The sequence below is a fragment of the Bufo bufo genome, chromosome 4 (genome assembly GCF_905171765.1).
Source record: "Bufo bufo chromosome 4, aBufBuf1.1, whole genome shotgun sequence".
Lineage (NCBI taxonomy): Eukaryota > Metazoa > Chordata > Amphibia > Anura > Bufonidae > Bufo > Bufo bufo.
This window is the reverse complement of record NC_053392.1, coordinates 515874572-515898468: the sequence shown is the minus strand read 5'-3', so window position 1 is coordinate 515898468 and position 23897 is coordinate 515874572. Positions and strand designations below refer to the sequence as shown.

Here is a 23897-nt window from a genome sequence, read left to right as displayed (position 1 = left end):
TAACATTTTTAGGGTACAGTGAACTTTATTAAGCAAACTCCTTGTATAAGAAAAAGTTGTCCCAACAATCAGCCGATCACCATCTGACCACACAGTTCTCCAACAGCAGCTGCATGTAGTATTACATGGTGCTCTGGCCGACTGTTCTGACGGGAACTCATGAGACAGTATGACTATGTTGTCTGTATTAAGCAATTTCACCTGATATCTACAAAACAGTGCTCAAATCCACTCCATGAAACCAGCAAGATATGGGGCATGACAGCGGCTGGAGTCCGTGAGCGTGAGGGCAGGAAATTTTACATCATGGCTCTTCACTGTGGTTAATTTAAAAAGGTCCTAAACAGTAGACCCATGTCGATGACTTGTACTGTATTTGCCATAATAGACCATATGTCTTCATTATACAACCATTTAGTGCCTTGCATATCTGCAGGAATGATTAATTAGGCAACAATATTTCTAATACATCTGTAAATAATAATAACAACAAAACACATCACAAAACACATTTCTGCAGCATTTTGATATTCTCTTTAGTTAGGCTGTCTACCTTAACCACCTCAGCCCCTATAGCTTAAACACCCTTAATGACCAGACCACTTTTTACACTTCTGACCTACACTACTTTCACGGTTTATTGCTCGGTCATGCAACTTACCACCCAAATGAATTTTACCTCCTTTTCTTCTCACTAATAGAGCTTTCATTTGGTGGTATTTCATTGCTGCTGACATTTTTACTTTTTTTGTTATTAATCAAAATTTAACAATATTTTTGCAAAAAAATGAAATTTTTCCCTTTCAGTTGTAATTTTTTTGAAAAAAAAACGACATCCATATATACATTTTTCTCTAAATTTATTGTTCTACATGTCTTTGATAAAAAAAAAATGTTTGGGTAAAAAAAAAATGGTTTGAGTAAAAGTTATAGCGTTTACAAACTATGGTACAAAAATGTGAATTTCCGCTTTTTGAAGCAGCTCTGACTTTCTGAGCACCTGTCATGTTTCCTGAGGTTCTACAATGCCCAGACAGTAGAAAACCCAACAAATAACCCCATCTCGGAAAGTAGACACCCTAAGGTATTCGCTGATGGGCATAGTGAGTTCATGGAACTTTTTATTTTTTGTCACAAGTTAGCGGAAAATTATGATTTTTTTTTATATATATTTTTTTTCCATACAAAGTCTCATATTCCACTAACTTGTGACAAAAAATAAAAAGCAGCACATGCACACTTTAGGGAATGGAGAGCTTGCAAGTGCTGCAACGTGTTTTAGATGGCCCCCTGATTGGTCAGGTGGTTTGATGGCTTCCACATTCTCTGGCACTGAGGCTAAAGAGGTAATGTCTATGTGAAGTCGGTGAATGTTGTGAAATTCTGGCTGACCCAAAGATCTCGAGAATGGCACAGATTTTGAAAAGGAAGTATAGGGTGGGCCATTTATATGGATACACCTTAATAAAATGGGAATGGTTGGTGATATTAACTTCCTGTTTGTGGCACATTAGTATATGTGAGGGGGGAAACTTTTCAAGATGGGTGGTGACCATGGCGGCCATTTTGAAGTCGGCCATTTTGAATCCAACTTTTGTTTTTTCAATAGGAAGAGGGTCATGTGACACATCAAACTTATTGGGAATTTCACAAGAAAAACAATGGTGTGCTTGGTTTTAATGTAACTTTATTCTTTTATGAGTTATTTACAAGTTTCTGACCACTTATAAAATGTGTTCAATGTGCTGCCCATTGTGTTGGATTGTCAATGCAACCCTCTTCTCCCACTCTTCACACACTGATAGCAACACCGGAGAAATGCTAGCACAGGCTTCCAGTATCCGTAGTTTCAGGTGCTGCACATCTCGTATCTTCACAGCATAGACAATTGCCTTCAGATGACCCCAAAGATAAAAGTCTAAGGGGGTCAGATCGGGAGACCTTGGGGGCCATTCAACTGGTCCACGACGACCAATCCACTTTCCAGGAAACTGTTCATCTAGGAATGCTTGGACCTGACACCCATAATGCGGTGGTGCACCATCTTGCTGGAAAAACTCAGGGAACGTGCCAGCTTCAGTGCATAAAGAGGGAAACACATCATCATGTAGCAATTTTGCATATCCAGTGGCCTTGAGGTTTCCATTGATGAAGAATGGCCCCACTATCTTTGTACCCCATATACCACACCATACCATCAATTTTTTTGTTCCAACAGTCTTGGAGGGATCTATCCAATGTGGGTTAGTGTCAGACCAATAGCGGTGGTTTTGTTTGTTAACTTCACCATTCACATAAAAGTTTGCCTCATCACTGAACAAAATATTCTGAGTAAACTGAGGGTCCTGTTCCAATTTTTGTTTTGCCCATTCTGCAAATTCAGTGCGCCGATCTGGGTCATCCTCGTTGAGATGCTGCAGTAGCTGGAGTTTGTAAGGGTGCCATTTGTGAGTAGCTAATATCCGCCGAAGGGATGTTCGACTAATGCCACTCTCCAGTGACATGCGGCGAGTGCTACGCTGTGGGCATAATTTTTTTCAATGGCTGTAAACAAAGAGAAACTTGTAAATAACTCATGAAAGAATAAAGTTACGTTAAAAGCAAGCACACCATTGTTTTTCGTGTGAAATTCCCAATAAGTTTGATGTGTCACATGACCCTCTTCCTATTGAAAAAAGGAATGTGCCACAAACAGGAAGTTAATATCACCAACCATTCCCATTTTATTGAGGTGTATCCATATAAATGGCCCACCCTGTAGATTATAAAATTACTTGGGATGCAGTATTAGCTCAAAAGCTGGTTGTAGGGTCTCAGGCAACCCCTTTAAGACACATTGATGATTAAACCAAGGTTGAGCGTAAAAGTGAAAAGTCATGTAAACACATTGATTACTGTGGGCCATTATTTTTCCTCAACACAGTCATTTATTTCTAATAACTTGCCGAAAGACAAATACACATGAACACATTTATCGTCAGTGTTCCCATCATAACTTTCTTGTTTAACAGATATCGATGAATGCAGAACATCTACCTACTTGTGCCAATATCAATGTGTTAATGAGCCTGGAAGATTCTCCTGTGTATGCCCAGAAGGATATCAACTTGTTGGAACTCGATCATGTCAAGGTTTGTATATTTTTTAAAGGGTGCAATATGTATAATTAGGTTTCTATTACACATTTTTTACCATTTCTATGTGAGTTTTTTACACTGGCCGCTAGAGCACAGTTTTCACAGATTTGCAGCTCACTTGACTACTTTGCTGTGTAGAAAAACAGAATGAGCAGAGTCATCATATTATTATTAGAGGGGGTGGGATATACTGACAGTTCTATTGTACTGCTGGAGACCTAGGCAGTAACACTATACATACAGACGAGGCTATGTACAGGTGTATGCATCCCCCTGCCACTTCCTGATATCTTGGAGAGAGGTTTGTACTTCCTGAAGATCAATTAACTTGCATTCATTTCAGCTGCCATAAAGCACATACAGTACAGACCAAAAGTTTGGACACACCTTCTCATTCAAAGAGTTTTCTTTATTTTCATGACTATGAAGGCATCAAAACTATGAATTAACACATGTGGATATATATACATAACAAACAAGTGTGAAACAACTGAAAATATGTCATATTCTAGGTTCTTCAAAGTAGCCACCTTTTTCTTTGATTACTGCTTTGCACACTCTTGGCATTCTCTTGATGAGCTTCAAGGGGTAGTCCCCTTAAATGGTCTTCCAACAGTCTTGAAGGAGTTCCCAGAGATGCTTAGCACTTGTTGGCCCTTTTGCCTTCACTCTGCGGTCCAGCTCACCCCAAACCATCTCGATTGGCTTCAGGTCCGGTGACTGTGGAGGCCAGGTCATCTGGCGCAGCAACCCATCACTCTCCTTCATGGTCAAATAGCCCTTACTTCCAAAATTTTCCCAATTTTTCGGCTGACTGACTGACCTTCATTTCTTAAAGTAATGATGGCCACTTGTTTTTCTTTACTTAGATGCTTTTTTCTTGCCATAATACAAATTCTAACAGTCTATTCAGTAGGACTATCAGCTGTGTATCCACCTGACTTCTCCTCAACACAACTGATGGTCCCAACCCCATTTATAAGGCAAGAAATCCCACTTATTAAACCTGACAGGGCACACCTGTGAAGTGAAAACCATTTCAGGGGACTACCTCTTGAAGCTCATCAAGAGAATGCCAAGAGTGTGCAAAGCATTAATCAAAGCAAAAGGTGGCTACTTTGAAGAACCTAGAATATGACTTATTTTCAGTTGTTTCACACTTGTTTGTTATGTATATAATTCCACATGTGTTAATTCATAGTTTTGATGCCTTCATAGTCATGAAAATAAAGAAAACTCTTTGAATGAGAAGGTGTGTCCAAACTTTTGGTCTGTACTGTACATCCTAATGCAATTTTTATATAGATAATACAGGAAGGAAGTGTGTATCTCCAATATGGCCATCCCCAGAGAATTTTCCTAAAACCAATTAAATACATTTCATTATAAAAAATGAACAATCACATTATTTGTCTTCTACAGACTTACCTCTAATTCATAGAAGTCAACTTTAATATATGAGACATGCCCTTTAAGTAATTTAACTTTCAAATTGTAGGTTCAGAAGAAAACATCATGAAACAATATAGTAAATACTCTGTTGTTGGGACTGATAATTATGATGGCTTTATCAACAATTTCTTTACACATTAACATAAAGGTTTGGGTAGATAACAGTATGTAAAAAATACACAAAGATTCCACAGTCATACAAAAAATTCTTTCCTTTACTTCCTTTCTGAGAAAATAATTTGCATATTGTTTGGAAATGGATTGGAAATGCACAAAGAAAATTTTTATGTAATGAAATAACGTAAACAATGAATTAAAGGGATCGTCAAGCTGATAAAAAATATTTTGAAATGGTTCAAAATGCTGTAAAAATAAAAACAAGCATCTCCAATCTTCCATCATCCTCCATCATCCCTATTTTGGTCCACGTCAGTCCCTACTTTCTTGTGGCTCTTGATACACAGAAAATGACCATTCAGCAAGTCACTGGCTTAGGTAGATCACCACTATGGCCAGTGATTGACTGAGCAGTCATTTTTGTTGGTAAACAGTGACACCAATTAGACATCTTAATGTTTTTTTACAGCATTATCAGCTTTTTCTACATAATTTTTATCGACCAGACAGTCCCTTAAGAAATCCACAATTTACTTTTCAAATATAATTCAAACTGTATATTTATGAAGCAATATTATTTGCTAATTCAAGGTAACGTTTGCAAAGCTGTAATGAAGCACTCAATATTATATTCAAGGACACTATTGAAAACTACCTCTTGAGAAAAGTTGACATCCTTCTGCTTGTCCACTGTCCGTAGTACAGATATTGAATGTGCAGAGGTAAATTTTTGTTTCAATTATTAAAGAAATGCGTTTCCCTATTTAATATATTTCTAGACATAAATGAATGTGAAAGCAACACACATGATTGTGGGGAAGATGCCATGTGTTGGAATTATTATGGCGGATTCCGATGTTACCCAGCAAACCCCTGTCAAGACCCTTATGTTCGCATGTCAGATAAGTAAGTACAGTAAATATACTTTGGGACATTTATCAAAACCCTGGTGTAAAGGAAAATTGGCTTTGTTGCATAGCAACCAGTCAGATTCCACCGTTCATTTTCCAAAGGTGGAATCTGATTGGTTGCTATGGGCAACTAAGACAGTTTTCCTTTACACCAGTTCTGACAAATCTGTGTTCTGTTTCTTGTGTCATAACCTGGCGATAGACAAAAGCTAATAAACTCATATGTATGAGAATACGTGTTTTAAGTAGACAATGTTTCAATCCAATAAAAGTGTTGAAAAGGGATCATTAATATGACTTTCTTCTGTTGAACAGTCCAAAGATACCATCTAGATGTAAAATAATCTCTCAGATCCATATCTTTAACCACCTCAGCCCCCATAGCTTAAAGAGGACCTTTCACCGATTCTTACCCTATGAACTAAGTATACATACATGTGGAGCGGCGCCCGGGGATCTCTCCGCACTTACTATTATCCCTGGGCGCCGCTCCGTTCTCCTGCTATGTCCTCCGGTATCTCCGTTCCCTAAGTTATGGTAGGCGGAGTCTGCCCTAGCGCTGGTCAATCGCATTGCAGAGCTCACAGCCTGGGAGAAAATAACCTCCCAGGCTGTGAGCTCTGCGCTGCGATTGGCCAGCGCTAGGGCAGACTCCGCCTACCATAACTTAGGGACTGGTATCTCCGCCTACTATAACTTAGTGAGCGGAGATACCGGAGTGCATATCAGGAGAACGGAGCGGCGCCCGGGGATAATAGTAAGTGCAGTGAGATCCCCGGGTGCCGCTCCACATGTCTGTATAGTTAGTTCATAGGGTAAGAATCGGTGAAAGGTCCTCTTTAAACACCCTGAAAGACCAGGCCACTTTTTACACTTCTGACCTACCCTACTTTCACCGTTTATTGCTCGGTCATGCAACTTACCACCCAAATGAATTTTACCTCCTTTTCTTCTCACTAATAGAGCTTTCATTTGGTGGTATTTCATTGCTGCTGACATTTTTACTTTTTTTGTTATTAATCGAAATTTAACGATTTTTTTGCAAAAAAATTACATTTTTCACTTTCAGTTGTAAAATTTTGCAAAAAAAACGACATCCATATATAAATTTTGCTCTAAATTTATTGTTCTACATGTCTTTGATAAAAAAAAAATGTTTGGGTAAAAAAAAAATGGTTTGGGTAAAAGTTATAGCGTTTACAAACTATGGTACAAAAATGTGAATGTGAACCTTTTTGAAGCAGCTCTGACTTTCTGAGCACCTGTCATGTTTCCTGAGGTTCTACAATGGCCAGACAGTACAAACACCCCACAAATTACCCCATTTCGGAAAGTAGACACCCTAAGGTATTCGCTGATGGGCATAGTGAGTTCATCGAACTTTTTATTTTTTGTCACAAGTTAGCGGAAAATTATGATTTTTTTTTTTTTCTTACAAAGTCTCATATTCCACTAACTTGTGACAAAAAATAAAAAGTTCTATGAACTCACTATGCCCATCAGCAAATACCTTTGGGTGTCTTCTTTCCAAAATGGGGTCACTTGTGGGGTAGTTATACTGCCCTGGCATTCTAGGGGCCCAAATGTGTGGTAAGGAGTTTGAAATCAAATTCTGTAAAAAATGGCCGGTGAAATCCGAAAGGTGCTCTATGGAATGTGGGCCCCTTTGCCCACCTAGGCTGCAAAAAAGTGTCACACATGTGGTATCTCCGTATTCAGGAGAAGTTGGGGAATGTGTTTTGGGGTGTCATTTTACATATACCCATGCTGGGTGAGAGAAATATCTTGGCAAAAGTCAACTTTTCCCATTTTTTTATACAAAGTTGGCATTTGACCAAGATATTTCTCTCACCCAGCATGGGTATATGTAAAATGACACCCCAAAACACATTTCCCAACTTCTCCTGAATACGGAGATACCACATGTGTGACACTTTCTTGCAGCCTAGGTGGGCAAAGGGGCCCAAATTCCTTTTAGGAGGGCATTTTTAGACATTTGGATACCAGACTTCTTCTCACGCTTTGGGGCCCCTAAAATGCCAGGGCAGTATAAATACCCCACATGTGACCCCATTTTGGAAAGAAGACACCCCAAGGTATTCAATGAGGGGCATGGCGAGTTCATAGAAAAAAAAAATTTGCCACAAGTTAGCGGAAATTGATTTTTTTGATTTTTTTTCTCACAAAGTCTCCCTTTCCGCTAAATTGGGACAAAAATTTCAATCTTTCATGGACTCAATATGCCCCTCAGCGAATACCTTGGGGTGTCTTCTTTCCAAAATGGTGTTATTTGTGGGGTGTTTGTACTGCCCTGGCATTTGAGGGTCTCCGCAATCATTACATGTATGCCCAGCATTAGGAGTTCCTGCTATTCTCCTTATATTGAGCATACGGGTAATGAGATTTTTTTTTTCCGTTCAGCCTCTGGGCTGAAAGAATAAAATGAACGGCACAGATTTCTTCATTCGCATCGATCAATGTGGATGAAAAAATCTCTGCCAAAAAAAGAAAAAGGAGGGGAAAGGCGTCTGCCAGGACATAGGAGCTCCGCCCAACATCCATACCCACTTAGATCGTTTGCCCTGGCAAACCAGATTTCTCCATTCACATCAATCGATGTGGATGAATAAATCCTTGCCGGGATTTTTTTTTTTTTATATATATATACAAAGTGTTTGCCAAAGTATATGAACACCGCCACCTCCTCACCTCATATGCCTCGTCAAACGTATCTTTTACTGCAGAGGAGAAATCTCGTCTTGCAGCGCCGCGTACACCGACTTGCGTGTAATCTGACAGCAGCGCAATGCTTCTGTCAGAATGCACATCAGTGCTGCAGCTAGTTGATCGGTTGGTCCACCTGGAAGGTAAAAAAAACAAAACAAAAAAGAAAAAACCAGGCCGCAACGCAATAAATTTATTAACTTTTGAACAGAACATATAAACTTTTTTTAACTTTTTTAACTGAACGTTAACTTTTTTACTTAACGGTAATTTTTTTTTTGTTTAGTTTTTTTTACCTTTATAGAACAAACCTCTCCTTCCCCATGGGACAATGTGCAAAGCGCAAATCGCCCAAAGATGTGGCGAAGTACGTTATGCACTTTATCCCAGGTGAAAGGAGAGGTTTGCAGCAGCTGTGAGTAAAAGGGCCCTAATAGCCCTGTGTGCCTGTCCTGTGAGATGCAATCCCTATGCTAGGTGTACCTGTGTGTGGTACTTCCGGAAACACTCTCCAAAGCATAGGGCAGGGTGGTCAGTCAGGACAGAAATAGCGGGTGTCACGCCTTATTCCACTCCTGCTACAGACACAACATCTTTTTCGGGGTGACGGTTGGGTTGAGGTACCAGGAACGACACTGGGGAAATGTCGCTCGTGTAGACGGCTAACTACACTGGTGGATGGGGCCACGGAACCTTCTGGATACAGGAGGTTCTCGATGATCTCTTCCTGGAATTTGAGGAAGGATCCTGTTCTCCCAGCCTTACTGTAGAGAACAAAACTATTGTACAGAGCCAATTGAATTAAATATACAGACACCTTCTTATACCAGCGTCTGGTGCGTCGGGAAACTAAATACGGAGACAACATCTGGTCATTGAAGTCCACCCCTCCCATGAGCAAATTATAGTCGTGGACTGAGAGGGGCTTTTCAATGACACGGGTCTGATCTTTTCCCTCATAGATCCGAAATTTGTGGGTATAGCCTGTGGCCCTTTCACAGAGCTTATAAAATTTGACCCCATACCGGGCACGCTTGCTTGGGATGTATTGTTTGAAGCCAAGGCGCCCGGTAAAATGTATTTGGGACTCGTCTACGCAGATGTTTTGCTCGGGGGTATACAAATCTGCAAATTTCTGGTTGAAGTGGTCTATGAGGGGCCGAATTTTGTGGAGCCGGTCAAAAGCTGGGTGGCCTCTGGGACGGGAGGTGGTGTTGTCGCTAAAATGCAGGAAACGGAGGATGGCCTCAAATCGTGCCCTGGACATAGCAGCAGAGAACATGGGCATGTGATGAATCGGGTTCGTGGACCAATATGACCGCAATTCATGCTTTTTAGTTAGACCCATGTTGAGGAGAAGGCCCAGAAAAATTTTCATTTCGGAAACTTGGACTGGTTTCCACCGGAAAGGCTGGGCATAATAGCTTCCCGGGTTGGCGGATATAAATTGTGTGGCATACCGGTTTGTCTCTGCCACGACTAAGTCCAAGAGCTCCGCAGTGAAGCGGATCCTGCATAACCTGTGGTCTAGCGACACGGGGCCGGGTACGCCTGGTTCTATCAGGGACCTCCACCTCCTCGTCCGAACTTTGGGTCAGAGAGCCACTGCTTTCTACAGGTTCATATTCTGACCCGCTAGATTCTTCAGATGAGGGTTCCCATTCCTCATCCGACTGGGTCAGAATCCTGTAGGCCTCTTCAGAAGAATACCCCCTGTTTGACATTTTGGACTGCTAAATTTAGGGGTATTCCCTGAGACTACCCAAGAAAAAAAGCAAGCCTGTCTTACAAAGGGGAGGCTAGCGAAGTACCGGATTCCGCTGCGGTTGATAAAAAATATCAAAACTGATTTTTTTATCGCCGCAGTGCTTGTAAAGTGAATGTGCAGTGATCAAAAAATATATATTTTGTGTCACTGCGGTGGGGCGGGCGTGGGTGAACGCACGTGTGGGCGACCGATCAGGCCTGATCGGGCAAACACTGCGTTTTGGGTGGAGGGCGAACTAAAGTGACACTAATACTATTATAGATCTGACCGTGATCAGTTTTGATCACTTACAGATACTATAAAAGTACAAATGCTGATTAGCGATACGCTAATCAGCGAATCAGTGACTGCGGTGCGGTGGGCTGGGCGACACTGATCACTTTTTGTCTTTCACTAAGTGATTGACAGGGGCGATCAAAGGGGTGATCAAAGGGTTAATTGGGGTGCAGGGGGTGATCTGGGGCTAAAGTGTGGTGTTGGTGCTACTCACTGTGAAGTCTGCTCCTCTGCTGGATCCAACCGACGAAAAGGACCAGCAGAGGAGCAGACAAGCCATATAACAGATCATATTTACTAATACAGTTGCAAGAAAAAGTATGTGAACCCTTTGGAATGATATGGATTTCTGCACAAATTGGTCATAAAATGTGATCTGATCTTCATCTAAGTCACAACAATAGACAATCACAGTCTGCTTAAACTAATAACGCACACAAAGAATTAAATGTTACCATGTTTTTATTGAACACACCATGTAAACATTCACAGTGCAGGTGGAAAAAGTATGTGAACCCTTGGATTTAATAACTGGTGGAACCTCCTTTTGCAGCAATAACTTCAACCAAACTTTTCCTGTAGTTGCAGATCAGACGTGAACACCGGTCAGGAGTAATTCTTGACCATTCCTCTTTACAGAACTGTTTCAGTTCAGCAATATTCTTTGGATGTCTGGTGTGAATCGCTTTCTTGAGGTCATGCCACAGCATCTCAATCGGGTTCAGGTCAGGACTCTGACTGGGCCACTGCAGAAGGCGTATTTTCTTCTGTTTAAGCAATTCTGTTGTTGATTTATTCTATGCTTTGGGTCGTTGTCCTGTTGCAACACCCATCTTCTGTTGAGCTTCAGCTGGTGGACAGATGGCCTTAAGTTCTCCTGCAAAATGTCTTGATAAACTTGGGAATTCATTTTTCCTTCGATGATAGCAATCCGTCCAGGCCCTGACGCAGCAAAGCAGCCCCAAACCATGATGCCCCCACCACCATACTTCACAGTTGGGATGAGGTTTTGATGTTGGTGTGCTGTGCCTCTTTTTCTCCACACATAGTGTTGTGTGTTTCTTCCAAACAACTCAACTTTGGTTTCATCTGTCCACTGAATATTTTGCCAGTACTGCTGTGGAACATCCAGGCTCTTGTGCAAACTGTAAACGTGCAACACTGTTTTTTTTGGACAGCAGTGGCTTCCTCTGTGGTATCCTCCCATGAAATCAATTCTTGTTTAGTGTTTTACGTATCGTAGATCCGCTAACAGGGATGTTAGCATATGCCAGAGACTTTTGTAAGTCTTTAGCTGACACTCTAGGATTCTTCTTCACCTCATTGAGCAGTCTGCGCTGTGCTCTTGCAGTCATCTTTACAGGACGGCCACTCCTAGGGAGAGTATCAGCAGTGCTGAACTTTCTCCATTTATAGACAATTTGTCTTACTGTGGACTGATGAACAGCGAGGCTTTTGGAGATACTTTTATAACCCTTTCCAGCTTTATGCAAGTAAACAATTCTTAATCGTAGGTCTTTTGAGAGCTCTTTTGTGCAAAGCATCATTCACATCAGGCAATGTTTCTTGTGAAAAGGAAAACCCAGAACTGGTGTGTGTTTTTTAGGGCAGGGCAGCTGTAACCAACACCTCCAATCTCATCTCATTGATTGGACTTCAGTTGGCTGACACCTCTCTCCAATTAGCTCTTGGAGATGTCATTAGTCTAGGGGTTCACATACTTTTTCCACCTGCACTGTGAATGTTTACATGGTGTGTTCAATAAAAACATGGTATCATTTAATTATTTGTGTGTTATTAGTTTAAGCAGACTGTGATTGTCTATTGTTGTGACTTAGATGAAGATCAGATCACATTTTATGACCAATTTGTGCAGAAATTCATATCATTCCAAAGGGTTCACATACTTTTTCTTGCAACTGTATGATCTGTTATATGGCTTGTGATTCATTTTTTTGAAAATCGCCAGCCTGCCAGCCAATGATCGTTGCTGGCAGGCTGGTGACGAAATTGTTCTTTAACTTTTGCCGGCCCGTGATGCGCATGCGCGGGCCGGCTTTGAGCGAAATCTCGCGTCTCGCGAGATGACGCGTATATGCGTGACTCTGCGCAGCGCTGCCGCCTCCAGAACGCGATCCTGCGTTAGGCGGTCCGGAGGCGGTTAAGGCACTGACTTTTGGACTGAGCTGCACAAAAGTTATATAACTGACAAACGTGATATCATAGGCCTAAGTCTGGGAGTTGGACCCAGGGCTGGGACAAGGCCATTTGGTGCCCAGGGCGAAGATGGCAAACTGCGCCCCCCCCCCCCCCTCCCCCCCGTTTTTAAGAAAGAATCAATGTTGTTTCAAAACAAGAATATACTTAAAGCAATAGAACAAAGGACTGTGGGACTTTGAAAGTCACAGACACTATAAAGTTCCCCCCCATCATCATGTGCCAGTATAAAGTCCCCCCCATCATCATGTGCCAGTTTTGTAATAAGCCCCCCCAATGTGCCAGTAACACTATTGTAAAAAAAAAACAAAAAAAAACACTTATACTTACCTAAGTGTCAGCGATGCGATGCAGCCTCTTCCTGTGTCCCACGCTGTAATGTAAGGCTCAGGCGGCACGATGACGTCATTGCGCCGGCCTCTGATAGGCTGCCGGCCTAGTGCCTGCAGCCAGGGGCATACATAAAAATCACTGGGCCCCATAGCAGGAATCTAAATTGGGCCCCCATTCCCCTTTTATAGCCCCTCCCTTTGTTCCATGAACTATTCTTGCTGCTGCGTTTTATAATTTATGCCATCAGGGCCGGAATGGGATTACAAAACAGCCCTGGCACACAAAAGAGGTATAATAGATGCAGATGTATATTATATACAGCAGTGTACAGTTATGTGAGGTACGCGGTATAATAGATGCAGTGTGTACAGGTATATAGTATATTCCCTAGTGTTCTGATATGTGAGGTACAGGGTATAATAGATGCAGTGTGTACAGGTATATAGTATATACAGCAGTGTACTGATATGTGAGGTACGGGGTATAATATATGCAGTGTATACAGTATATACAGTAGTGTAATATGTGAGGTACGAGGTATAATAGATGCAGTGTGTACAGGTATATAGTAAATACAGCAGTGTATTGACACCTCGTACCTCACATATCAGTACACTGCTGTATATACTATATATCTGTACACACTGCATCTATTATACCTCGTACCTCACATATATAGTATATACAGAAGTGTACTGATATCTGTACACACAGCATCTATTATACCTCATACCTCACATATCAGTGCACTGCGGTATATACTATATATCTGTACATATTGCATGTATAATACTGTGTAATATATGCAGTGTGTGTGCATGTATGTGTGTGTATATATATATATATATATATATATATATACAGAGCAGTGTATTGATGTGACACATAGAAGGTATAATACTGTAGATGCAGTGTTTATAGAAATATGTGGTCAGTTATGCATTATAGTCACTGTGAGGTACATGAGGTAGTGGTAACTGTCTGAAGTAGTATACATGAGTGAGCAATGAGTAAAAACAGGGCATGGAGGGGGGGGGGGGGTAAATGATGAAAAGTGGAGGACCTCCTCTTACCTCTCCATTCCAGTCTGTATGGATCAATACAGAGCTGCTTGTGAACTTTTAATACTTGCTGTTAGGGGTTGAAGGACCTGTGATGATGTCATCACAGGTCCTGGCAGATGTACCTTTGAAACCTAGGAACTACACCATTTTTGGTGCAGTTCCTTTGCTAGATTCTGCAGGACCTGTGATGTTGAAGATGATGTCATCACAGGTCCTGGCAGATGCACTGTTCTAACCTGGGAACTACACTTTACACTGTGCAGTTCCCTTACAGGACCTGTGATGACATCATCAAAGGTCCTTTAGCTTTAGAAAGGTAAACAGGAGTAATTAGGGGGCGGGGCCTCTCCTCCACTTCGGTGCCTGCCTGCAGCCTATCAGAGGAAAGGGAAGGGACACGCCTCTCCCTCCCCTGCACCTCCGCTGGCACAGACAGTTTACAATGGAGATGAGCGCAATGGAAGCGCTCATCTCCCTGTGCCCGGCGGCGGCTGCTCACTTGGGTGGGGGGGTCATTTTAGTTGGGGGGGCACATGGGGGGGCACAGCATGATGTAGGGGGGGCCGTGGCTGGCACTTCACCTGCGCCCCCCTCCTGTCCGCAAATGGTAGCGCCCAGGGCACCCGCTCCTTCGGCCCCTGCCTTGTACCGGCCCTGGTTGGACCAACAGCAAAAAGACATTGATGACCTATTCTGAGGATAGGTTATTAATATTTAAATTCCAGAAAATCCCTTTAAGTATTCCCATCAAACAGTATGGTGCTAAAAAAAATCTGCATTAGGTCCGTTAAATTAAAGACTGTGGACAACTTTGGGGACAATTTTTTATAATTGCATTCTACTCATTTTAGGCAAAAAAATAAAAAATAATAATAGTTATTTATTAACAATTTTCAACAGTTTTTCTTTTACAGTTTTCATTTCCAGTGCATCTGCAGACTATTGCTTCCCTATTCTCAGTGAATCCACTAGGGAGCAGCTCTGATGGCTCAGTTCATAGCCCTTATCTCTGAACTCCAGTCCTGACAACTCATACACACTCATTTTAAGATAAATTCTTATCAAAGTGATACAAATTTAGCTACAATTAATGTATATGAGCTGTTAGGAAACTATAAATCGCTCTCTGACGGATTAATTGTGAAGCAGAAAGCAATAGATGTGCTGAAAGTGAAAACTGTTGAAAATTTTTAACAAACACCAATGTAAAAAAAAATTCCATCCAGAATTTGTAGAATGCAATTATAAAAAAAACATCTTCAAAGGTGTCCATAGCCTTTAAGCATGGGCTTGGCATTGTCTGCAATGCTAGTGTTAGTATAGTGTCTCAAGATTGCTACTGTCTTGCTCTCCTCGCATGCTTACTGGCTCTTAAAGGGTCAGTACAGGTCCTAATTCTTCCACAGCCTATGACTGGTGTCATAGTGCGGTTCATTGCGGCCTTCTCCGTGTAGGCTGGCTGCAGACGCCCTTGCGTACTGGCTGCAGGCCGAAATCCTGTGTAGGCCGGTTGCTAGGGACTGCGTGCTGGCTGCGGGGTCTGTTGTGAACTGCCTGTGTATGGTTACTCTCTCCGTCTCTGTGTCACGGGAGGGTTGTTTCCCTGTGATGCCGTTGCTGGTTGCCAGGGGCAATGTCTGGTTCAGTATCCTGCTGTTCTGAGTTCCGGTTCTGATGGGGTTAACTCCCCTGTCTGCTGTGCCTGGGTGTGGCTTTCTAGGTGCCTCGTTACCCAGCTATATAGTCCTGTGAGCTGAGGTTCTGGGAAGATGGTCTTGGTCAGGCTGTATGCAGTGTGGTCAGTTCTGTTAATTCAGGCTGTCCTGTTCCTGTGTGCAGTCTGGGGGTCAGTACTGTTCATTCAGGCTGTCCTGTACTATGCCATGCCCTGTTCCGGTCCTGTTCCATGCCATGCCTTGTCCATGCTTTGCTGCTAGGTTAGCACCTCACTTCTGTTCCTGGGGGTTTTCCATCAACTCTTCTGCGTGGTGTCGCCTGGTTTTGCATCTGTGCTCCGGTTCCATGTCCTGTATAGTGTTTATGTCATGTTTTGATCTTTGCCTTGCCTTATCCAGGTCTTGTTCTATGCCTTGCCTTGTCCATGTCTTGTACTATGCCATGCCTTGTTTCTGTCTTGCCTTCGGAAGAGGGTTCCTGTGTTCCCTGGACTGGGAATGCCCCTTTTCTGTCTCTATGTCTTGTCCATGTCTTGTTTCATGCCATGCCTCATCCATGTCCTGTATTTCGCTATGCGTTGTTCTTGTTTTGTTCCATGCCCTCCCTTACCCATGTCCTGTACTTTGCTATGCCTTGACCATGCCTTTTACCTTGCCTTGTGTCATGTCTAGTTCCTGTCTTGTATGTTATGCTTCCTGCCGGAACCTATTCCAGGTACATTCTGGTCTGTCTGGACCAGCTGCCACTGACTCAGTTTACGCTCTGGAGTAGGCCCTGGCAACTACCTTTGGCCCAAGCCTATCCTCGCCATCTGAGGCTCTAGTGAATACCCGATATTGTCAGTCAGTGTCGCAGTGGGTCCACACCGGCTGTTCCTTGTAGTGCGCCTGTTCGTACGTCTGTATCCATGTTCTGTTTTACCTGTAAACCGGTTCTGCCTTGGACCCCAGGCACGTTACAACTGGCAACCTAGCCTGAGCTCAAGGTTTTTCTACCTTGATAGTTTCCTAGTGAAGGTGTGATATTCCTGTCTGCTCCTGTACCGACCTATACCTGTCTACCGATTTCTTACCTTCCACTGCCTGACCCAACCTCTGTCTGTGTACTGTACTGGCTGACCCTCTGCTGCCTACCCTGTTGGATTAGTTTCACAGATTCTCACAAACTCTGCCTGCCCTAAGCTTAAGCTGTTTCCTGAATATGTGTATTGCTTAATAGCTTGGTGCTTCGCGACGGTATCTCTGACCCCGGTGGATCAACAGCCAACCACACCAGGACTATTCCAAGAGGTAGCGACCTGGTGGCTCCCCTGCAGTGAAGGCCAGATCCCTGTATAGGGGGCTAAAAGATGAAAAACAGTAGACTTCCAGGATAACGTGATTATCTGATGAACAAGATAACCAATGTCTTGAAGTGATCAATGGCTAGAATAGGTAAAAATTCAAGTACAATAAAGATTTTAAGGCTTTCATCCCTGGCAAGTTATAATTTAAAATGGCGGACATCAACTCAATTGTTGTAAATATAGACTACTACACCCTGAACTGCTTTGTCAGAATTGGTATTTATAGGACATCTAATTTGGTCATATGGCACTAGTCTATTTACATTCATAATTCATGTTTTATTAATTAAAAAATAATATACATATCTTGATGTTTCAGCCGCTGTGTCTGTCATGCTACAAATCCTCTTTGTCGAGATCAACCATACAGTATTGTCTATAAATACATGAGCATCAGATCCAACCGAGCCGTACCTTCTGACATCTTCCAAGTTCAGGCTACATTAATTTATTCTAATACAATCAACACTTTCAGGATTAAATCTGGAAATGAAAATGGAGACTTCTTCTTACGGGTGAGTTTATTTAATCAAAAAGTGCATTTAAAAAAAATATTTAAGTCAAGATTTCTCTTTCGGTTCTAAAGATTGCACTATTGGGGATTGCTATTATTCAGTAGGGAGTCCTTGAGATTTCCTAATTAATTAAAGGGGTTCTCCAGGAATTAAGAAAATGAAAATACTTAAATATTACTTTATTATAAATATATTCTCAAATACCTTTCATTATTTATAATGGCTCGTTTTGTCTGGGGAGCAATCATCAGGGGAAACAAAATGGCCACTATCCCATTAGTTCACACAAACCCTGTCCTAATTACACAGGAGGACAAGTTACTTTGCAACACTGATGTAAATAGCTGCCCCATCCCCCTCTCTACTTGTCAGGGATTATGATCCTGAATACAGATGATAAGAACTTTAGGTGAATCTCTGGGGAATTTAGTTCATGAGGAGACATGAAGTACAGAGAGGACAGACAGGACAGGCTGTGGTAATGTGTTGCTATTGTAATGGGAGCTGCATACAACTGCTGCTGCTCATTTAGTCATATCCCCCACCTCCTCTTACGTCTCCTCATCTTCTCCATTGCCACAGAGATTCACCTGTATTCAGGATCATGATTCCTGACAAGCAGAGCAGAGAGGAGGATGAGGCAGCACTATGGCTCATTGTGGTGAAGTAACTTGTCCTCCTGTGTGACTAGGACAGATTTTGTTTGTACTTATAGGACAGCTGCCATTTTATTTCTCCTAATGATTGTTCCCTAGACAAAACAAGCCATTATAACTAATGAAAGGTATTTGTGAATATATTTATTATAAAATAATGTTTAAGTATTTTCTTTTTTTTAATTCCTAGAGAGCCCCTTTAACTCTGCCAATGATAAGCTAGTTTGAGCAGATGCCCAGAAGCAGACTCTGCCAACAGAGGAGACCAGCACGGTCGTGTTGTAATCTAAAAACAGAACTGTTAGTAGCACATAGTCATACACAACATTGATAAATGATAGCAACATTTACTGGGAGCTCTTTTTTACTCTGAGCGTCTTCTTACAGTCGGTTGTTTAACTGTGGTGGTCACTGCTTCAGACACTGCCATTGTACAGCTGATGTTGGCAGAGGAATTCATAGCTGATTATATCTACAGCTGCAGGTCAAAACTAGTGTTACCTAAAAAAAACATCCAAATGTATGAGTTAGCCAGGTCTGACACAGAGATCAGCATTTTGTTAGGCTATGTTCACATTTGTGTCTCACTATGACGTCCATGTGTCCTAATAGGGCATATGGATAGCTGTTCTCTTTAGTGAGTGAACCTCTTAATGTACATTCTGAAAATAATATTATCTGGTTGTTCCTATAGTAGGGATGTAAGGGTGAGCACAGTAAAGACAATATATTAAATGATTATGACTCCATCCCAATTATTGAGTTTTGTGTAACTGTGCTTCAAATGGGCTGTCTCATCATACATTTTCTGATTGGAACTGGCCTGGAAGGGTCAACTGATTGCTGTAGGGTCAAGCTTCAGAAAACCAAAGGGTTCATTGATCATAAAGGTCTGACTCCCAGCACTCCGCTGATCAGCTGTTTGAAGAGTACTACAGGGTCTTCACAGCATACCCAGCATAGCAGCATGCATTCTATAGCGACAGTGATTAGTATTGCAGCTCAATCCCATTCACTTCAATGGGACTGAGCTGCACAAAAAAATATGCGACTAATGGACGTGAAGACCTAGGAAGAGGCCTTGGTGCTCTGGTCAGCTTCAGCTCGAGGTCAGATCACACTGATCGGATATTGATGACTGGTGATGAGCGAAGTTATGGAAAATTCTATTCAGCTGCTGTGCCAAATTTCACAAAGAAATTAGGTTCATGGTGAATTACTTCATCACAAATCGCATTTCTTTGTATGTAGCGCTCACAATGACAGGGAACGGTGATCGTGCCTCCCCCATCATTGAACCCTTCATGTGCCGTGTTCATCACTGATCGCGGCATCTGAAGATACCATTTAGGCCTTTCAGCGGTAAATCAGGCAAAAAAAAAAAAAAAATGCTCACCTCATCCATTTGATCACATAGAGGCCATCACAGCCAACTTGATGATGTTATCACAGTGCCCGGTGTGGTGACGTCATACATCACCGCACACGAGATTTCACACGGTATTTTCAATCAATATGGCTGCGATGGCCGCTTCGCGTGCAAATGGATGAGCTGAGTATGGTTTTTTTTTACCACTATTTCCGGGAAAATTGATTCATTACCATGAAGCGTGAGGAAATTTGGATTTGTAGTTAATCGAATCTTTCCTGAAGTCAATTTGTTTAACTTCGATTCGCTCAACACTATTGATGACCTATCCTGAAGATAGTTCATCAATTTTGAAATCCCAGAAAACCCCTTTAAAATGTACAAAATGTTAATGAACATAAGTATTAAAATGCATCATCTTGACTTCACCAATGATTTTCATTCCAGCATACCAGTGGAGTAAGTGCAATGCTTGTCCTGATCAGGCCACTAACTGGACCAAGAGAATACATTGTTGACCTGGAAATGGTGACTGTAAACAGTTTGATGAACTATCGGTCAAGCTCAATTTTACGACTTACTATAGTAGTTGGCCCATACCCATTCTAGTGACTTCACAATGACACTGGGAGCAAAAACATATTCCACATTACCTTTTATTTATAGAAGTGTCTTCTTTTAATCACGTTGTACACATAGACCACTCACATTTTTTGGTAATTACATTTCAAATGCAGTGTTCTTTTTTGTCAAATTGTAGTCATGGTATACAGTGGTGGAGCAAGCCATTTTATGGTCTGAACCAAATGGCCTTATATCTTACTGGTATCACCAACTTCAGGTGAATCAAAGAAGACCTGTGAGCTCTCCTGACATGTGACATGTCTGTTTTATTAAGGGGGTTGTCCTAAGACAGATAGTCTACATTTTTCAAACCAGCACCAGATATGAATACTTTTATAATCATGTGTCATTAGAAATTTTGTATAGCCAGCGAGTTAATCAATTCAAAATGTAGATGTAAGGCTCCACCTGCTGTTTGTTCTTTTAATCTTTTTCTCTGTCGACCTCAGTAATAACTGAGATGGTCGCACATGCTCACTTCATCCTTCAGCTGTCATCAGCTGCATCTAATGTCGGAAACTGTGAAAGTTACAAGGAGACAGCTGCAGCAGAACTGACACACCCCCTGAAAAAGGTCACACACTCCTGCGCTGCCAGCCTAAAATTAATCTAACAGAGCAATTGGAGCAATAAATTGGAGATCGTCCATGTGAGTTACATGGCTGGTTCTAGCTTTGTTAGAAAGAGACTGTCATGTCATATACTGTATGATGTCTGTTCTTATTTAGCATTAATTATGGGATAACTCCTTTAAATATCTGGAATATATTTCCTATTCCATGACAAAACTGAGGCATCTTGTCTTAGAAATCTATATATTGTGCCATTCCACTGTTATTCCTCCTGAGAATATATGAATAAATTGACAACTGGGTGCAAACATTCCTTTGTCAACAGGGTGTGTCTCTATAGTTAAGCCAGTACTCTGCTCTGCACTGATGAGGGGGCAATCACCCCCAAACAGCTGTCTGCAGATGAGATGCTGGCTTATTTAATATCCGAGTCATGTCTCAAGGCCTATTTAAAAGATGGACCATTGACTTATAGGATAGCTGTCTTACATCTGGTGGCATTAGAAGCAGAGCTTGTTAAGATCTCATTTGCATACCAGAGGAGCATGTATGGCCGTTAATCTACTCATGCTGACTAAGGTGCTCTCTCCCCAAGGAGAGACAGTACCCACCAAATGCTGACTTGGCCCTCACCCAGTTAAGCCAGTACTTTCTGCTCTGCACTGATGAGGGGCAATGTCTCAAGGTGTATTTAAAGGGTTGAACATTGACTTTTAGGATAGCTGCCTTATATCTGGTGGCATTAGAGGCAGAGCTTGTTAAGATCTCATTTGCATACCAGAGGAGCATGTATGGCCGTTAATCTACTCATGCCGACTAAGGTGCTCTCTCACCAAGGAGAGACAGTACCCACCAAATGCTGACTTGGCCCTCACCCAGTTAAACCAGTACTTTCTGCTCTGCACTGATGAGGGGCAATGTCTCAAGGCGTATGTAAAGGGTTGAACATTGACTTATAGGATAGCAGCCTTATATCTGGTGGCATTAGAGGCAGAGCTTGTTAAGAGCTCATTTGCATCCCTTTGGAGCATGTATGGCCTTCTCTTCCCAAGGAGAGATAGTACCCCTCAAATCTACAGAGTCTGTCATGTCCACAGTGCTATAAGGGTCAGCCTCAGATTTCTACTGTGTAATCCACTGCAAAAATACATCACATTTTTCCAATGTGTGTTTAAATCATGTGACCATACCCTAAGGAGTGAGGGCACAGAATCCACGCCTAAATCCGGACAGAGTCTACTGACATTCCACTGGTAATTTTTATCTCTTTCCTGTGCTCCCCGTGCAATAATAAATGCATTATGGATTTTAAAATCCACAGTGTGTTTGTTATCGCCACCAATTCTGCACGAAAAAGCCACAGATTAGCTCAATTGAATTACAAGGCCACTAATCCATGAGTAAATCCGGTGAAAATCCACTGCACAATTGTGAGCTTCAGATTTTCTGAAAAGTCTACTGAGGACCTGCAACTCCATGTCATGTAAATGGTCTAATGGTAACATCCAGTTGTCAGTATAGTCATACATATCCAGGAGGACTAAAAGAGGAAAAACACAACACCTAGATTTAATAAAAGGAGCTCCAGAATGGGTAATGCAAATATTTACTACAACGGTCATTTCTAGAGATCTAAGAGCCTCTAATTAACTGGTTTCTTAGAGTTCAGTTTTCTCCAATCAAATGGTTACTGTACCTCCACAGTGAGAGTGATGATACCTTCTATAATCCACATACGTAAGGATTTTTAAGTACTTAAACAATTATATTTTGTTCATACCATGTAAAAATATTTCTAGTAAATGTATGTTAAATTTATTTTTATTTTCGAATTGTGTTATAGTCTGCATAGCCTTCAACTACACAGTCGAGTCACATTATTATGACCACTTTCTACTTTCAACATCAGCAGCTGTAGCTCATGAAGGAAGTCAAGTGTGGTGAGCTGGCTTAGTGGGTCTATAAGATGCGTGATAGGCTGTCTACACACATATCCCTTGTTGTTGTCCTGGGTAAAAGGAGCAATTTATCAGAGTTCCAAAAAGGGTTATTAGCTTTCTGGGCCAAGGGTGGCAGCATTTCTGAAACTGCACAGTTTGTGATCTGTTCACGTGCTGCTGTCGTGAAATTATATTGTGAGTGAACAAATGGCACCATTATGAATAAGCAACGTGGAAACTGGGGAGCACCACGTGCCCTTGATGTGAAAGGTGAATGTCGGCTAAGAAGGTGCGCGAGGGTGGACCTACACACTATAGTGGGGCAGCTCACCGCCAAAATGAACCAGGGGGCTACCAGACGTGTGTCTAAAAAAAACTGTTCAGTGAACCCTACTGAGTATGAGGTTCCAAAGCAGACGGATGGTCTCTGCTAACGGAGTTGCATCAGCAGAAAAGGCTTCAATTTTCACTGCAGTATTGGAATCCGACCTACTTCTCATTGGCAAAGGGTTGCCTTCTCCGAAGAATTACATTTTCTGTTTCATGGAATGGATAGAAGTTAGCATGTCAGACAAGAAGCATCAGAGAATAAAAAAACATCCATATGGAAATCACACTTAACCAATCTGGGTATGAATCCATCCTTGCAGATCATGTACACTCTTCCCTGAGGCGGATGGGATCTTCCAGCAAAACAATCCCACATGTCAAACGACTTGAAGTGTCCAACATTGGTTGGGAAAGCATGACCAAGACTTCCAAGTACAACCCTGGCCCCCTAATTCCCCAGGCTTCAACCCAATTAAGTATCTGTGTGACCACCTCGTTGTGTTTGCTCTATGGACCTTCACATCTTCCAGCAGCTGTGGGATGCACTGCAGTCAGCATGGCTCCAGATACCTGTGACAATCTACCAGGACCTTATTGAGTCAGTCTCAGCTCATCTAGCTGCTGTCTGTGCCGCACATAGAGGTTACTCTTGATATTAGCTGGTGGTTATAATAATGTGACTCGAATGTGTATAAAAACTTTCTGTATATTGTTACCCCCACTATAGAAAAGTTTTGAGTAGTAACATGCCTTTTCTTACTGTAGACTATAGAATTATATTCAATTTACCTTTAAATGTGTTACATCATGAAGAAGCAAGATTTTTTGTATTGTTATTATCTCATTTTATTTCAACCTAAAATGAATTTA

At 41.8% G+C, this 23897-nt stretch overlaps 1 protein-coding gene across 1 annotated transcript in view; it reads left to right on the top strand.

The window, feature by feature from the left end:
* EFEMP1 (EGF containing fibulin extracellular matrix protein 1) overlaps window positions 1-21221 on the top strand; it is a 130425-nt gene extending 109204 nt beyond the window's left edge. Inside the window, exons 8-11 of the mRNA XM_040429712.1 lie at window positions 3012-3131; window positions 5486-5612; window positions 17341-17536; window positions 20009-21221. Coding sequence (XP_040285646.1) covers window positions 3012-3131; window positions 5486-5612; window positions 17341-17536; window positions 20009-20170 — 605 coding nt within the window. The 3' untranslated portion in view covers window positions 20171-21221. The remainder of the gene's footprint in view (window positions 1-3011; window positions 3132-5485; window positions 5613-17340; window positions 17537-20008) is intronic.
* Window positions 21222-23897: the final 2676 nt, after the last annotated feature.